The sequence below is a fragment of the Pseudophryne corroboree genome, chromosome 1 (genome assembly GCF_028390025.1).
Source record: "Pseudophryne corroboree isolate aPseCor3 chromosome 1, aPseCor3.hap2, whole genome shotgun sequence".
In the NCBI taxonomy this organism is placed as follows: domain Eukaryota; kingdom Metazoa; phylum Chordata; class Amphibia; order Anura; family Myobatrachidae; genus Pseudophryne; species Pseudophryne corroboree.
This window is the reverse complement of record NC_086444.1, coordinates 361,104,982-361,119,232: the sequence shown is the minus strand read 5'-3', so window position 1 is coordinate 361,119,232 and position 14,251 is coordinate 361,104,982. Positions and strand designations below refer to the sequence as shown.

The following is a 14,251-nucleotide window of genomic DNA, read 5'->3' as shown; positions in this document are numbered from 1 at the left end:
TCCGGGAGTGGACAACTGGGAAGCAGACTTCCTCAGCAGGCACGACCTCCACCCGGGAGAGTGGGGACTTCATCCAGAAGTCTTCACACTTATTGTAAATCGTTGGGAACGGCCACAGGTGGACATGATGGCGTCCCGCCTAAACAAAAAACTAGAGAGATATTGCGCCAGGTCAAGGGACCCTCAGGCGATAGCGGTGGACGCTCTAGTGACACCGTGGGTGTACCAGTCAGTTTATGTGTTCCCTCCTCTGCCTCTCATACCAAAGGTACTGAGAATAATAAGAAAACGAGGAGTAAGGACAATACTCGTGGTTCCGGATTGGCCAAGAAGAGCGTGGTACCCGGAACTTCAAGAGATGATCTCAGAGGACCCATGGCCTCTGCCGCTCAGACAGGACCTGCTGCAGCAGGGGCCCTGTCTGTTCCAAGACTTACCGCGGCTGCATTTGACGGCATGGCGGTTGAACGCCGGATCCTAAAGGAAAAGGGCATTCCGGAAGATGTCATTCCTACGCTGATTAAAGCCAGGAAAGATGTAACTGTAAAACATTATCACCGCATATGGCGGAAATATGTTGCTTGGTGTGAGGCCAATAAGGCCCCAACAGAGGAATTTCAGCTGGGTCGATTTCTGCACTTCCTACAGGCAGGAGTGACTATGGGCCTAAAATTAGGCTCCATTATGGTACAGATATCTTCTCTGTCGATTTTCTTCCAAAAAGAACTAGCTTCACTACCTGAAGTTCAGACATTTGTAAAAGGAGTTCTGCATATTCAGCCCCCTTTTGTGCCTCCAGTGGCACCCTGGGATCTCAACGTGGTGTTGAATTTCCTAAAATCTCATTGGTTTGAGCCACTAAAGACCGTGGATCTGAAATATCTCACGTGGAAAGTGGTCATGTTATTGGCCTTGGCTTCGGCCAGGCGTGTATCAGAATTGGCGGCTTTGTCAGTTAAAAGCCCTTATCTGATTTTCCATATGGATAGGGCAGAATTGAGGACTCGTCCCCAGTTTCTCCCTAAGGTGGTATCAGCTTTTCACTTGAACCAACCTATTGTAGTGCCTGCGGCTACTAGCGACTTGGAGGACTCCAAGTTGCTGGACGTAGTCAGGGCCTTGAAAATGTATTTTTGCAGGACGGCTGGAGTCAGGAAAACTGACTCGCTATTTATCCTGTATGCACCCAACAAACTGGGTGCTCCTGCTTCTAAGCAGACTATTGCTCGCTGGATTTGTAGCACAATTCAGCTGGCGCATTCTGCGGCTGGACTGCCGCATCCTAAATCGGTTAAAGCCCATTCTACAAGGAAGGTGGGCTCATCTTGGGCGGCTGCCCGAGGGGTCTCGGCTTTACAACTTTGCCGAGCTGCTACTTGGTCAGGGGCAAACACGTTTGCAAAATTCTACAAATTTGATACCCTGGCTGAGGAGGACCTTGAGTTCTCTCATTCGGTGCTGCAGAGTCATCCGCACTCTCCCGCCCGTTTGGGAGCTTTGGTATAATCCCCATGGTCCTTTCGGAGTTCCCAGCATCCACTAGGACGTCAGAGAAAATAAGATTTTACTCACCGGTAAATCTATTTCTCGTAGTCCGTAGTGGATGCTGGGCGCCCGTCCCAAGTGCGGATTGTCTGCAATACTTGTACATAGTTATTGTTCACTAAAGGGTTATTGTTATGAGCCATCTGTTGAGAGGCTCAGTTATGTTTCATACTGTTAACTGGATATGGTATCACGTGTTATACGGTGTGATTGGTGTGGCTGGTATAAGTCTTACCCGGGATTCAAAATCCTTCCTTATTGTGTCAGCTCTTCCGGGCACAGTGTCCTAACTGAGGCTTGGAGGAGGGTCATAGTGGGAGGAGCCAGTGCACACCAGGTAGTCTAAAAGCTTTCTTTTAGTTGTGCCCAGACTCCTGCGGAGCCGCTATTCCCCATGGTCCTTTCGGAGTTCCCAGCATCCACTACGGACTACGAGAAATAGATTTACTGGTGAGTAAAATCTTATTTTAACTGACTAAATCAGTAGCTCATACTACAAATGATGTAGTAATATAAGATTTTTTTACAGCAGAAAATAAAATTGTTACCTTTTTAGCCTGTTAAAAACTAAAATTTTTGTAATGGATTCTGAATTGCTACCAAATTAATTTTAAAGGCTACATTTTTTTATTGTATTTTATGTGGGCAATTTAGTTGTTTAATGGGCGCCCATAATTGCATTTCTCCCATCACTTTAGGTGGCGCGGTATGCAATTGTTTTTGGCAGACGTGCCGGATTTAGTGCAAAACAATAAACCCAACTAAAGTGCTGCCCGCGATAGTCCCTTTTGGTTGCCCAAAAAATAAACTTTTTGCACATTTCTGCTCAGGGGTCTGTAATCAGAAATGTCAGTGGGCGCCCAGAATCGCACGCTATATGTCACTATGAGCAACCATTACGAGGTGTGTTGTGGTAGCAGTGTCTTGGTTGTGTTGCTCTTATATGATATATAATTTTAAATATCAGTCACATTTGGTGTTTATTCCATGTTGTCCATAACTAGAATTCCTGTTTGTTTTCCTGTAGGTTAAACAGATTGTAGCAGAGCCGGTCCTGAGTTCAGTAGATTGCCTGATCACTGAAGTTACAGAGGTACAGCTTAAAGCTATATATGCTCTTTTTCTTCCTTCACTAGAAACATGGAGATACTCCGCGGGATGTAATGACGTCCGAGTTTGCCAGAGGAACCATAACTGATTTAATGAGCCATTCGCAGTTTCACTGTACCGGCCGTGTGTACTTACACGTGCATGGCTTAATCTTTGAGACAAGCATATGCTACTGGCAGGATCAACCAGGCAGCTCTCGGGATGCCGGCCGAACTCTGACTTTTTCACCATGGCTCTAACTGTGCGGAGTTTGTATATTCTCCCCGTTCTTGCGTGGGTTTCCTCCGGGTACTCCGGTTTCCTTCCACAATCCAAAAATATATTGGTAGGTTAATTGTATCCCAACAAAATTAACCCTAGCATGAAAGTGTGTGCGTGTACATGTATAGATTGTAAGCTCCACTGGGGCAGGGACTGATGTGAATGGCGAAAATATTCTCTGTAAAGCGCTGCGGATTATGTGTGCGCTATATAAATAACTGGTAATAAATAATAAATAAATAAAGTGGCAGTTGTTTACAAGGCATTGTTTTAAAGAGGTTCTCCACCTCAGAGCTATCCTCATACATCTTTCCTGCAGTCACGCGAAACAGCCCCTCTAGGCACGCCAGGTCGCGTGAGAATCTTCTAGTCTTGAACACCTTTTTTTTTTTATTCTTTTAATGAATTTGATATGTGACACTTGTATATCTGTATGCGACTGAGTCTCTGAATCTGTATATGAAGTGATACAATGTTGTTGTTTTTTTCCAGTACAAGTTCTGTTCTGCTCTGTATACAGACTCAGTCACACACAGTATACAAATTAATCAGCACAGCCTCCTCATGCTTCCTAGTCGCATTGCGTTGCGACTAAGATGCATCTTTGGCAAAAAAGAAAAGAAAAGATGCCTAACATTAGCAGAAATGCAAGGGAGCTGGCGGCTCATTCATGACAGGCATCTCGCGCTGCACAGTATATTAAAGCTAGATGTATGAGGATGGATCTGTATCTACCAACCTAAACGTCTTTAGACAAAGCCTTACAGTTACATTTAATACCATCCATACCTGTCCTCTAATCATATTCCAGTGATGACTAAAATTGGTCAAGTCTCTGCACAGTTTACAACCAGCTTTCCAGACCCACTTGCTAACTATCAACAAAAAAAGGCTTAAGGGCGCTGTACTTAATATGGCTCGAAGGTAATGTCTATCAGCAGCCGTTTGGGAAGAAGAGGTATGCCAGCCTCTTAAAACAGAACAAAAGACAAATATTCCCAATTAGCGCTTAATAATACATGTGGACAACCAATGTTAATTAGAAAACAATTTTATTCACATAAAATTTACAGCAACCTCCCGGGGGTTTAAATACAATTAATACAACAATAAATTCAATATAAAATTATGCACAATCTAAGAAAGCACCAGTGAACTGTAAGTTTAGTACAGGGGTGGGGAACCTCCGGCCCGCGGGCCGTATAAGGCCCGCGAAGCCTTTTGGACCGGCCCACCAGCTTGTGTCAGTGAGACACGCCGCTCAGTCCGGCAGCAGCGTGTCTCAGCTGTCAGAACAGGGAGGAGAGCGCGGCTGTCGGGTGGGAGCGGCGGCGTGTATGACTTGAAACCAGCCGCCGGTTCGTGAGCCAATCATAGCTCGCGGACCGGCAGCCAATCAGAAGCAGCGGCTGCCGGTCCGCGAGCTCTGATTGGCTCTCGAACCGGCGGCTGGTTTCAAGTCCTACATGCCACCGCCGCCCAACATAGCCGCGCTCTCCTCCGTGTCCCGCCGAAAGCAGCACGGTAAGCAGCACGGAGGGGAGAGGGGGGGGGGGGGGGCAGGGCATCTGTATACCTGGCACTGTGGGGAGCATCTGTATACCTGGCACTGTGGGGGGCATCTGTATACCTGGCACTGTGGGGGGCATCTGTATACCTGGCACTGTGGGGGGCATCTGTATACCTGGCACTGTGGGGGGCATCTGTATACCTGGCACTGTGGGGACATCTGTATACCTGGCACTGTGAGGGGCATCTGTATACCTGGCACTGTGAGGGGCATCTGTATACCTGGCACTGTGGGGGCATCTGTATACCTGGCACTGTGGGGACATCTGTATACCTGGCACTGTGAGGGGCATCTGTATACCTGGCACTGTGAGGGGCATCTGTATACCTGGCACTGTGAGGGGCATCTGTATACCTGGCACTGTGGGGACATCTGTATACCTGTCACTGTGGGGGCATCTGTATACCTGGCACTGAGAGGGGCATTTGTATACCTGGCACTGTGGGGACATCTGTATACCTGGCACTGTGAGGGGCATTTGTATACCAGGCACTGTGGGGGCATCTGTATACCTGGCACTGTGAGGGGCATCTGTATACCTGGCACTGTGGGGACATCTGTATACCTGGCACTATGAGGGGCATTTGTATACCTGGCACTGTGGGGACATCTGTATACCTGGCACTGTGGGGACATCTGTATACCTGGCACTGTGGGGACATCTGTATACCTGGCACTGTGAGGGGCATTTGTATACCTGGCACTGTGGGGGCATCTGTATACCTGGCACTGTGGGGGCAATTGTGGATCTGGCACCGCACTATTGGGGGCCTATGTGTATCACGTCCCATTTTAACTGGCCACACCCATTTTTTGGCCTCCAGCGCGCACATACAGTACCTCTAAGGGACAGACCTACTGGGGGGCAGGGTAATTTTTTAAGTTGAGAATTTTTGTATGGCCCTCAAAGGATTTTATAAATATCCAAATGGCCCTCAGTAGAAAAAAGGTTCCCCACCCCTGGTTTAGTACATCATGTGTACTGTTTTACTGGTGTTGATGCCTATACTCAAGAAGGACCTGTAATTATGTTACATCTGCATATATCAAATAATAAATTGTAATAAATATTTATATTATCAGCTCGTTACTGAGCCAGACAGCAGAGACTGTCAGTATTAATATGACTTTTCTCGATGCCGAGTCTTGGTAGGTGGATGACAATGCAGGGGACCCCACGCTGTAGAGGGACTGCTGGCCCGCTGTGTTGGAAACACTATGTATTGTTGTCCAGAGCGTGTCTTGTCCAATACTCAAAGATGTATTTTCCTATGTGGAGAGAAGCCCAATGACCGGGATCCGCACACTGCTTGAGATTTGCGGCCTCAGCTTACCGGTGTGCTGTGAAGTAAGGACAAGAATGTAGGCAGCCTTGTGTTCAAAACTGCATGTAGAGATGTCGAAACTGCCAGAATCCGCACTCGGTGGGTACTGGCCGCGGCTTACCGGTGGAGATGGTAGGGGCTCAAGGATGAAACGGGAGCCACACATCCCTGCCGATACCGATGGATTTGAGCTGAGCACACTAGCGGGACTGCCGCTGTGACCGATATGTGTGCGCCTCGGCCAAACCGGGATCTCCCTTGAGTATTCCTGGCTGGAAGGCTGTTTACATGTGATTGTGAGAGGCACGGGAGAATGAAGCGAAAACCTTGTATCTTCGACGCATTTCCCGCACTACAAGGCGGCTTTTTCAGGAAGCAAGGTGCCACTTGCTTACTATAACTGATTAGTATATTATAGTATTTGGTATAGTGTGGTATCACAGTATAACACCGTATGATTAGTTACATATAGCACCGGAGCCAGGAAAACCTAAACTTTTAAAGCCAAGACTTGGTTGCACTACAGAACCACAGTGTCAGAGTTCTGAGATGGGTTGGGGCTGAAGATTATTATTTTATTTTCTCTATCGTCCTAGTGGATGCTGGGGTTCCTGAAAGGACCATGGGGAATAGCGGCTCCGCAGGAGACAGGGCACAAAAAGTAAAGCTTTTCCAGATCAGGTGGTGTGCACTGGCTCCTCCCCCTATGACCCTCCTCCAGACTCCAGTTAGATTTTTGTGCCCGGCCGAGAAGGGTGCAATTCTAGGTGGCTCTCATAAAGAGCTGCTTAGAGAAAGTTTAGCTTAGGTTTTTTATTTTACAGTGATTCCTGCTGGCAACAGGATCACTGCAACGAGGGACAGAGGGGAGAAGAAGTGAACTCACCTGCGTGCAGGATGGATTGGCTTCTTGGCTACTGGACATCAGCTCCAGAGGGACGATCACAGGTACAGCCTGGATGGTCACCGGAGCCGCGCCGCCGGCCCCCTTGCAGATGCTGAAGTAAGAAGAGGTCCAGAATCGGCGGCTGAAGACTCCTGCAGTCTTCTAAAGGTAGCGCACAGCACTGCAGCTGTGCGCCATTTTCCTCTCAGCACACTTCACACGCAGTCACTGAGGGTGCAGGGCGCTGGGGGGGGGCGCCCTGGGAGGCAAATGAAAACCTATTAAAAGGCTAAAAATACCTCACATATAGCCCCCAGAGGCTATATGGAGATATTTAACCCCTGCCTGTATTCACAAAATAGCGGGAGACGAGCCCGCCGAAAAAGGGGCGGGGCCTATCTCCTCAGCACACGGCGCCATTTCCTCTCACAGTTCCGCTGGTCAGGACGGCTCCCAGGTCTCTCCCCTGCACTGCACTACAGAAACAGGGTAAAACAGAGAGGGGGGGCAAATTTAATGGCAATATCTTGATATATATAAAGCAGCTATAAGGGAGCACTTATTATAAGGCTATCCCTGTCATATATAGCGCTTTTTGGTGTGTGCTGGCAGACTCTCCCTCTGTCTCCCCAAAGGGCTAGTGGGTCCTGTCTTCGTTTAGAGCATTCCCTGTGTGTCTGCTGTGTGTCGGTACGTGTGTGTCGACATGTATGAGGACGATATTGGTGTGGAGGCGGAGCAATTGCCAAATATGGGGATGTCACCTCCTAGGGGGTCGACACCAGAATGGATGCCTTTATTTGTGGAATTACGGGATAGCGTCAACTCGCTTAAGCAGTCGTTTGACGACATGAGGCGGCCGGACAATCAATTAGTGCCTGTCCAGGCGCCTCAAACACCGTCAGGGGCTGTAAAACGCCCTTTGCCTCAGTCGGTCGACACAGACCCAGACACAGGCACTGATTCCAGTGGTGACGGTGACCAATCAACCGTATTTTCCAGTAGGGCCACACGTTATATGATTTTGGCAATGAAGGAGGCGTTACATTTAGCTGATACTACAGGTACCACTAAACAGGGTATTATGTGGGGTGTGAAAAAACTACCTATAGTTTTTCCTGAATCAGAAGAATTAAATGACGTGTGTGATGAAGCGTGGGTTGCCCCTGATAAAAAGCTGATAATTTCAAAGAAATTATTGGCATTATACCCTTTCCCGCCAGAGGTTAGGGAGCGCTGGGAAACACCTCCTAGGGTGGACAAGGCGCTAACACGCTTATCAAAACAAGTGGCGTTACCTTCTCCTGAGACGGCCGCACTTAAAGATCCATCAGATAGGAGGATGGAAAATATCCAAAAAAGTATATACACACATGCAGGTGTTATACTACGACCAGCTATAGCGTCTGCCTGGATGTGCAGTGCTGGGGTAGTTTGGTCAGAGTCCCTGATTGAAAATATTGATACCCTGGACAGGGACAATATTTTACTGTCGTTAGAACAAATAAAGGATGCATTTCTTTATATGCGTGATGCACAGAGGGATATCTGCACACTGGCATCACGGGTAAGTGCTATGTCCATTTCGGCCAGAAGAGCTTTATGGACGCGACAGTGGACAGGCGATGCGGATTCAAAACGGCATATGGAAGTTTTGCCGTATAAAGGGGAGGAGTTATTTGGAGTCGGTCTATCAGATTTGGTGGCCACGGCTACAGCCGGGAAATCCACCTTTCTACCTCAAGTCACTCCCCAACAGAAAAAGGCACCGACTTTTCAACCGCAGCCCTTTCGTTCCTTTAAAAATAAGAGAGCAAAGGGCTATTCATATCTGCCACGAGGCAGAGGTCGAGGGAAGAAACAGCAACAGGCAGCTCCTTCCCAGGAACAGAAGCCCTCCCCGGCTTCTACAAAAGCCTCAGCATGACGCTGGGGCTTCTCAAGCGGACTCGGGGACGGTGGGAGGTCGTCTCAAAAATTACAGCGCGCGGTGGGCTCACTCGCAGGTAGATCCCTGGATCCTGCAGATAATATCTCAGGGGTACAGGTTGGAATTAGAGACAGATCCACCTCGCCGTTTCCTGAAGTCTGCTTTACCAACGTCCCCTTCCGAAAGGGAGACGGTTTTGGAAGCCATTCACAAGCTGTACTCTCAGCAGGTGATAGTCAAGGTACCTCTTCTACAACAAGGGAAGGGGTATTATTCCACTCTATTTGTGGTACCGAAGCCGGATGGCTCGGTAAGGCCTATTCTAAATCTGAAGTCCTTGAACCTGTACATAAAGAAGTTCAAGTTCAAGATGGAGTCACTCAGAGCAGTGATAGCGAACCTGGAAGAAGGGGACTTTATGGTATCCTTGGACATCAAGGATGCGTATCTCCACGTTCCAATTTACCCCTCACACCAGGGGTACCTCAGGTTCGTTGTACAAAACTGTCACTATCAGTTTCAGACGCTGCCGTTTGGTTTGTCCACGGCACCTCGGATCTTTACAAAGGTAATGGCCGAGATGATGATTCTTCTTTGAAGAAAAGGCGTATTAATTATCCCATACTTGGACGATCTCCTAATAAGGGCAAGGTCCAGAGAACAGCTAGAGATGGGATTAGCAATATCTCAAGAGGTGCTAAAGCAGCACGGATGGATTCTGAATATTCCAAAATCCCAATTAATGCCGACAACTCGTCTGCTGTTCCTAGGGATGATTCTGGACACGGTTCAGAAAAAGGTTTTTCTTCCCGAGGAAAAAGCCAAGGAGTTATCCGACCTGGTCAGGAATCTCCTAAAACCAGGAAAGGTGTCTGTACATCAATGCACAAGAGTCCTGGGAAAAATGGTGGCTTCTTACGAAGCAATTCCATTCGGCAGATTCCATGCAAGAATTTTCCAAAGGGATCTGTTGGACAAATGGTCAGGGTCGCATCTTCAGATGCACCTGCGGATAACCCTGTCTCCAAGGACAAGGCTATCTCTTCTGTGGTGGTTGCAGAGGGCTCATCTATTGGAGGGCCGCAGATTCGGCATACAGGATTGGATCCTGGTGACCACGGACGCCAGCCTGAGAGGCTGGGGAGCAGTCACACAAGGAAGAAACTTCCAGGGAGTGTGGTCGAGCCTGGAAAAGTCTCTTCACATAAACATTCTGGAACTAAGAGCAATCTACAATGCTCTAAGCCAGGCGGAACCTCTGCTTCAAGGAAGACCGGTGTTGATCCAGTCGGACAACATCACGGCAGTCGCCCATGTAAACAGACAGGGCGGCACAAGAAGCAGGAGTGCAATGGCAGAAGCTGCCAGGATCCTTCGCTGGGCGGAGAATCACGTGATAGCACTGTCAGCAGTGTTCATCCCGGGAGTGGACAACTGGGAAGCAGACTTCCTCAGCAGACACGATCTTCACCCGGGAGAGTGGGGACTTCATCCAGAAGTTTTCCACATGCTAATAAACCGTTGGGAAAGACCAATGGTGGACATGATGGCGTCTCGCCTCAACAAAAAACTGGACAGGTATTGCGCCAGGTCAAGAGATCCGCAGGCAATAGCTGTGGACGCGCTGGTAACACCTTGGGTGTACCAGTCGGTGTATGTGTTTCCTCCTCTGCCTCTCATACCAAAGGTATTGAGAATCATAAGGCAAAGCGGAGTAAGAACGATACTAGTGGCTCCGGATTGGCCAAGACGGTCTTGGTACCCGGAACTTCAAGAGATGGTCACGGACGATCCGTGGCCTCTACCTCTAAGACAGGACCTGCTTCAGCAGGGACCGTGTCTATTCCAAGACTTACCGCGGCTGCGTTTGACGGCATGGCGGTTGAACGCCAGATCCTAAAAGGGAAAGGCATTCCAGAAGAAGTCATTCCTACCTTGATTAAGGCAAGAAAGGAAGTCACCGCGAAGCATTATCACCGCATTTGGCGGAAATATGTTGCGTGGTGCGAGGATCGGAGTGCTCCGACGGAGGAATTTCAACTGGGTCGTTTCCTACATTTCCTGCAATCAGGATTGTCTATGGGTCTCAAATTGGGATCTATTAAGGTTCAAATTTCGGCCCTGTCAATATTCTTCCAAAAAGAATTGGCCTCAGTTCCTGAGGTCCAGACTTTTGTAAAGGGAGTACTGCATATACAGCCTCCTGTGGTGCCTCCGGTGGCACCGTGGGATCTAAATGTAGTTTTAGATTTCCTCAAATCCCATTGGTTTGAACCACTAAAAGATGTGGATTTGAAATATCTCACATGGAAAGTGACTATGTTACTGGCCCTGGCGTCCGCCAGGAGAGTATCTGAACTGGCGGCTTTATCTTATAAAAGCCCTTATTTAATTTTCCATTCGGATAGGGCAGAGCTGCGGACGCGTCCGCATTTTCTCCCTAAGGTGGTATCAGCGTTTCACCTGAACCAGCCTATTGTAGTGCCTGCGGCTACAAGCGACTTGGAGGACTCCAAGTTGTTGGACGTTGTCAGAGCTTTAAAAATATACATTTCAAGGACGGCTGGAGTCAGAAAATCTGACTCGCTGTTTATACTGTATGCACCCAACAAGTTGGGTGCGCCTGCTTCTAAGCAGTCGATTGCTCGTTGGATTTGTAACACAATTCAACTTGCACATTCTGTGGCAGGCCTGCCACAGCCTAAATCTGTTAAGGCCCATTCCACAAGGAAGGTGGGCTCATCTTGGGCGGCTTCCCGAGGGGTCTCGGCATTACAACTCTGCCGAGCAGCTACGTGGTCAGGGGAGAACACGTTTGTAAAATTCTACAAATTTGATACCCTGGCAAAGGAGGACCTGGAGTTCTCTCATTCGGTGCTGCAGAGTCATCCGCACTCTCCCGCCCGTTTGGGAGCTTTGGTATAATCCCCATGGTCCTTTCAGGAACCCCAGCATCCACTAGGACGATAGAGAAAATAAGAATTTACTTACCGATAATTCTATTTCTCGGAGTCCGTAGTGGATGCTGGGCGCCCATCCCAAGTGCGGATTATCTGCAATACTTGTACATAGTTATTGTTAACTAATTCGGGTTATTGTTTAGGGAGCCATCTTTCAGAGGCTCCTCTGTTATCATACTGTTAACTGGGTTTAGATCACTAGTTGTACGGTGTGATTGGTGTGGCTGGTATGAGTCTTACCCGGGATTCAAAATCCTCCCTTATTGTGTACGGTCGTCCGGGCACAGTACCTAACTGGAGTCTGGAGGAGGGTCATAGGGGGAGGAGCCAGTGCACACCACCTGATCTGGAAAAGCTTTACTTTTTGTGCCCTGTCTCCTGCGGAGCCGCTATTCCCCATGGTCCTTTCAGGAACCCCAGCATCCACTACGGACTCCGAGAAATAGAATTATCGGTAAGTAAATTCTTATTATTATTACCAGTTATTTATATAGCGCACACATATTCCGCAGCGCTGTACAGAGAATACTTGCCCAATCACATCAGTCCCTGCCCCAGTGGAGCTTACAATCTATATTCCCTATCACATGTACACACACACATTCACACTAGGGTTATTTTTTGTTGGGAGCCAATTAACCTACCAGTATATTTTTGGATTGTGGGAGGAAACCGGAGCACCCGGAGGAAACCCACGCACGTACAGGGAGAATATACAAACTCCACACAGTTAGGGCCATGGTGGGAATTGAACCCATGACCTCAGTGCTGTGAGGCAATAATGCTAACCATTACACCATCCGTACTGCCCATGTATGGCTGGTAGTAACTATTAATATTGGGTGTGTTAATAAAAAATAAAAATAAAATGGAATTGAGGAGAATACATTTAGATGAACAACCACTATGTTTAATTATAAGGTACTTGGCTTTGGAGTGCCAAGTAAAAAAAGCTCTTGGGCACTCTGATTCAAGATTGTTTAGGAAACACTGTATTAGTGTTATACAACAGACAATATTATACGTATAATAGGGGCTATTCAGAGATGGAAGCAATAGTAAAAAAAAATGCAAACAGCAGTTTTTCGGTCGTTTGTGCATGCCCTGCGGCCGCATTGAGCATGCGTGAACTTTCACTATGCCATCGCATCTCGGAAGGATGCGATCACATAGTGATTGGCAGGCAGTGTTGGTGGGGAGTGGTGCGGGAAATGCGGACGTGTCAAAGCAGTTTTCGAAGTGTCCGGATGACATAGTCTGTGTTTCCTGTGATGGGAAACATGGTCGTGGTGCGCCTGCATATACAGCGTTGCTGCATATACAGGGGTCAACCTCTGAATTGTGATCGCATTCCTGGACGGCCTTGTCCTGTTCTGGACTGGCCCCAGCTTGCGATTTTATCGGTAGCAGTTTTTGCTATTTTAGCCCAAACTGCTACCAGCTCTGAATAACCCCCAATATTCCTAATATTAATTTGTTAAAATATACAAATGTGAGAACACACTCTATCACACCTTAATATATACCATTACATAGTATCTGAGGTTGAAAAAAGACAATTGTCCATCGAGTTCAACCTATTTGTGGTCTCCTATGCATGATGATTTGACTAAAATTTCTGACTGATGCTGCTGTCAGCCGTTGCATTTTATCCCTATTTATAGTAACTATAATGCATGACTATGCACCATACCCCTGGATATCCTTATCCATTAGGAATTTATCTAACCCATTCTTAAAGGTGTTGACAGATTCCGCCATTACAACTCCCTCGGGCAGGGAATTCCAAACACGTATTGTCCTTACCGTGAAAAAGCCTTTACGACGTATTGTGCGGAATCTCCTCTCCTCTCCTCTAACCTGAGCGAGTGTCCACGAGTCCTCTGTGTTGATCTAACCAAAAACAGGTCCCGCGCAAGCTCTGTGTATTGTCCCTTTATATATTTGTAGATGTTGATCATATCCCCTCTTAGTCTCTGCTTTTCCAATGTAAACATGCCTAGTCTTTCAAGCCTTTCCTTGTATTCCATCGTCTCCATGCCCTTAATTAGTTTGGTCGCCCTCCTCTGTACCTTTTCTAGCTCCAGGATATCCTTTTTGTAGTACAGTGCCCAGAATTGTACACAGTTTTCAAGGTGTGGCCTCACTAGTGATTTATATAACGGGAGTATAATACTCTCGTCCCTAGCATCAATACCCCGTTTTATGCATGCTAATATCTTATAAGCCTTCTTTGCTGCAGTCCTACTTTGGGTACTACTGCTTAGCTTGCTATCTATGAGGACACCTAAGTCCTTTTCCAGTACAGAATCCCCTAATTTTACCCCATTTAGTAGGTAGGTGTAATTTTTGTTCTTGTTACCACAGTGCATTACCTTACACTTGTCTGTGTTGAAGCGCATTCTCCATTTGGCTGCCCATGCTTCTAATTTAACTAAGTCGTTCTGAAGATACTCTGCATCCTCCTCTGTATTTATAGCCTTACACAATTTGGTATCATCTGCAAAAATTGACACCATGCTCTCTAGACCTTCTGTTAGGTCGTTAATGAAAATATTGAACAATAGCGGTCCTAATACTGAGTCTTGCGGCACACCACTTAGCACTTCAGTCCAAGTTGAAAAAGATCCATTAACCACAACGCGCTGCTCCCTATTAACTAAC

The 14,251-nt window shown here is 47.4% G+C and overlaps 1 protein-coding gene across 3 annotated transcripts in view; it reads left to right on the top strand.

The window, feature by feature from the left end:
* PI4KA (phosphatidylinositol 4-kinase alpha) overlaps positions 1-14,251 on the top strand; it is a 351,394-nt gene that overhangs the window by 110,402 nt on the left and 226,741 nt on the right. For all 3 annotated transcript variants that reach the window (XM_063964791.1, XM_063964790.1, XM_063964792.1), the window contains exon 9: positions 2,573-2,638. In XM_063964791.1, coding sequence (XP_063820861.1) covers positions 2,573-2,638 — 66 coding nt within the window. The remainder of the gene's footprint in view (positions 1-2,572; positions 2,639-14,251) is intronic.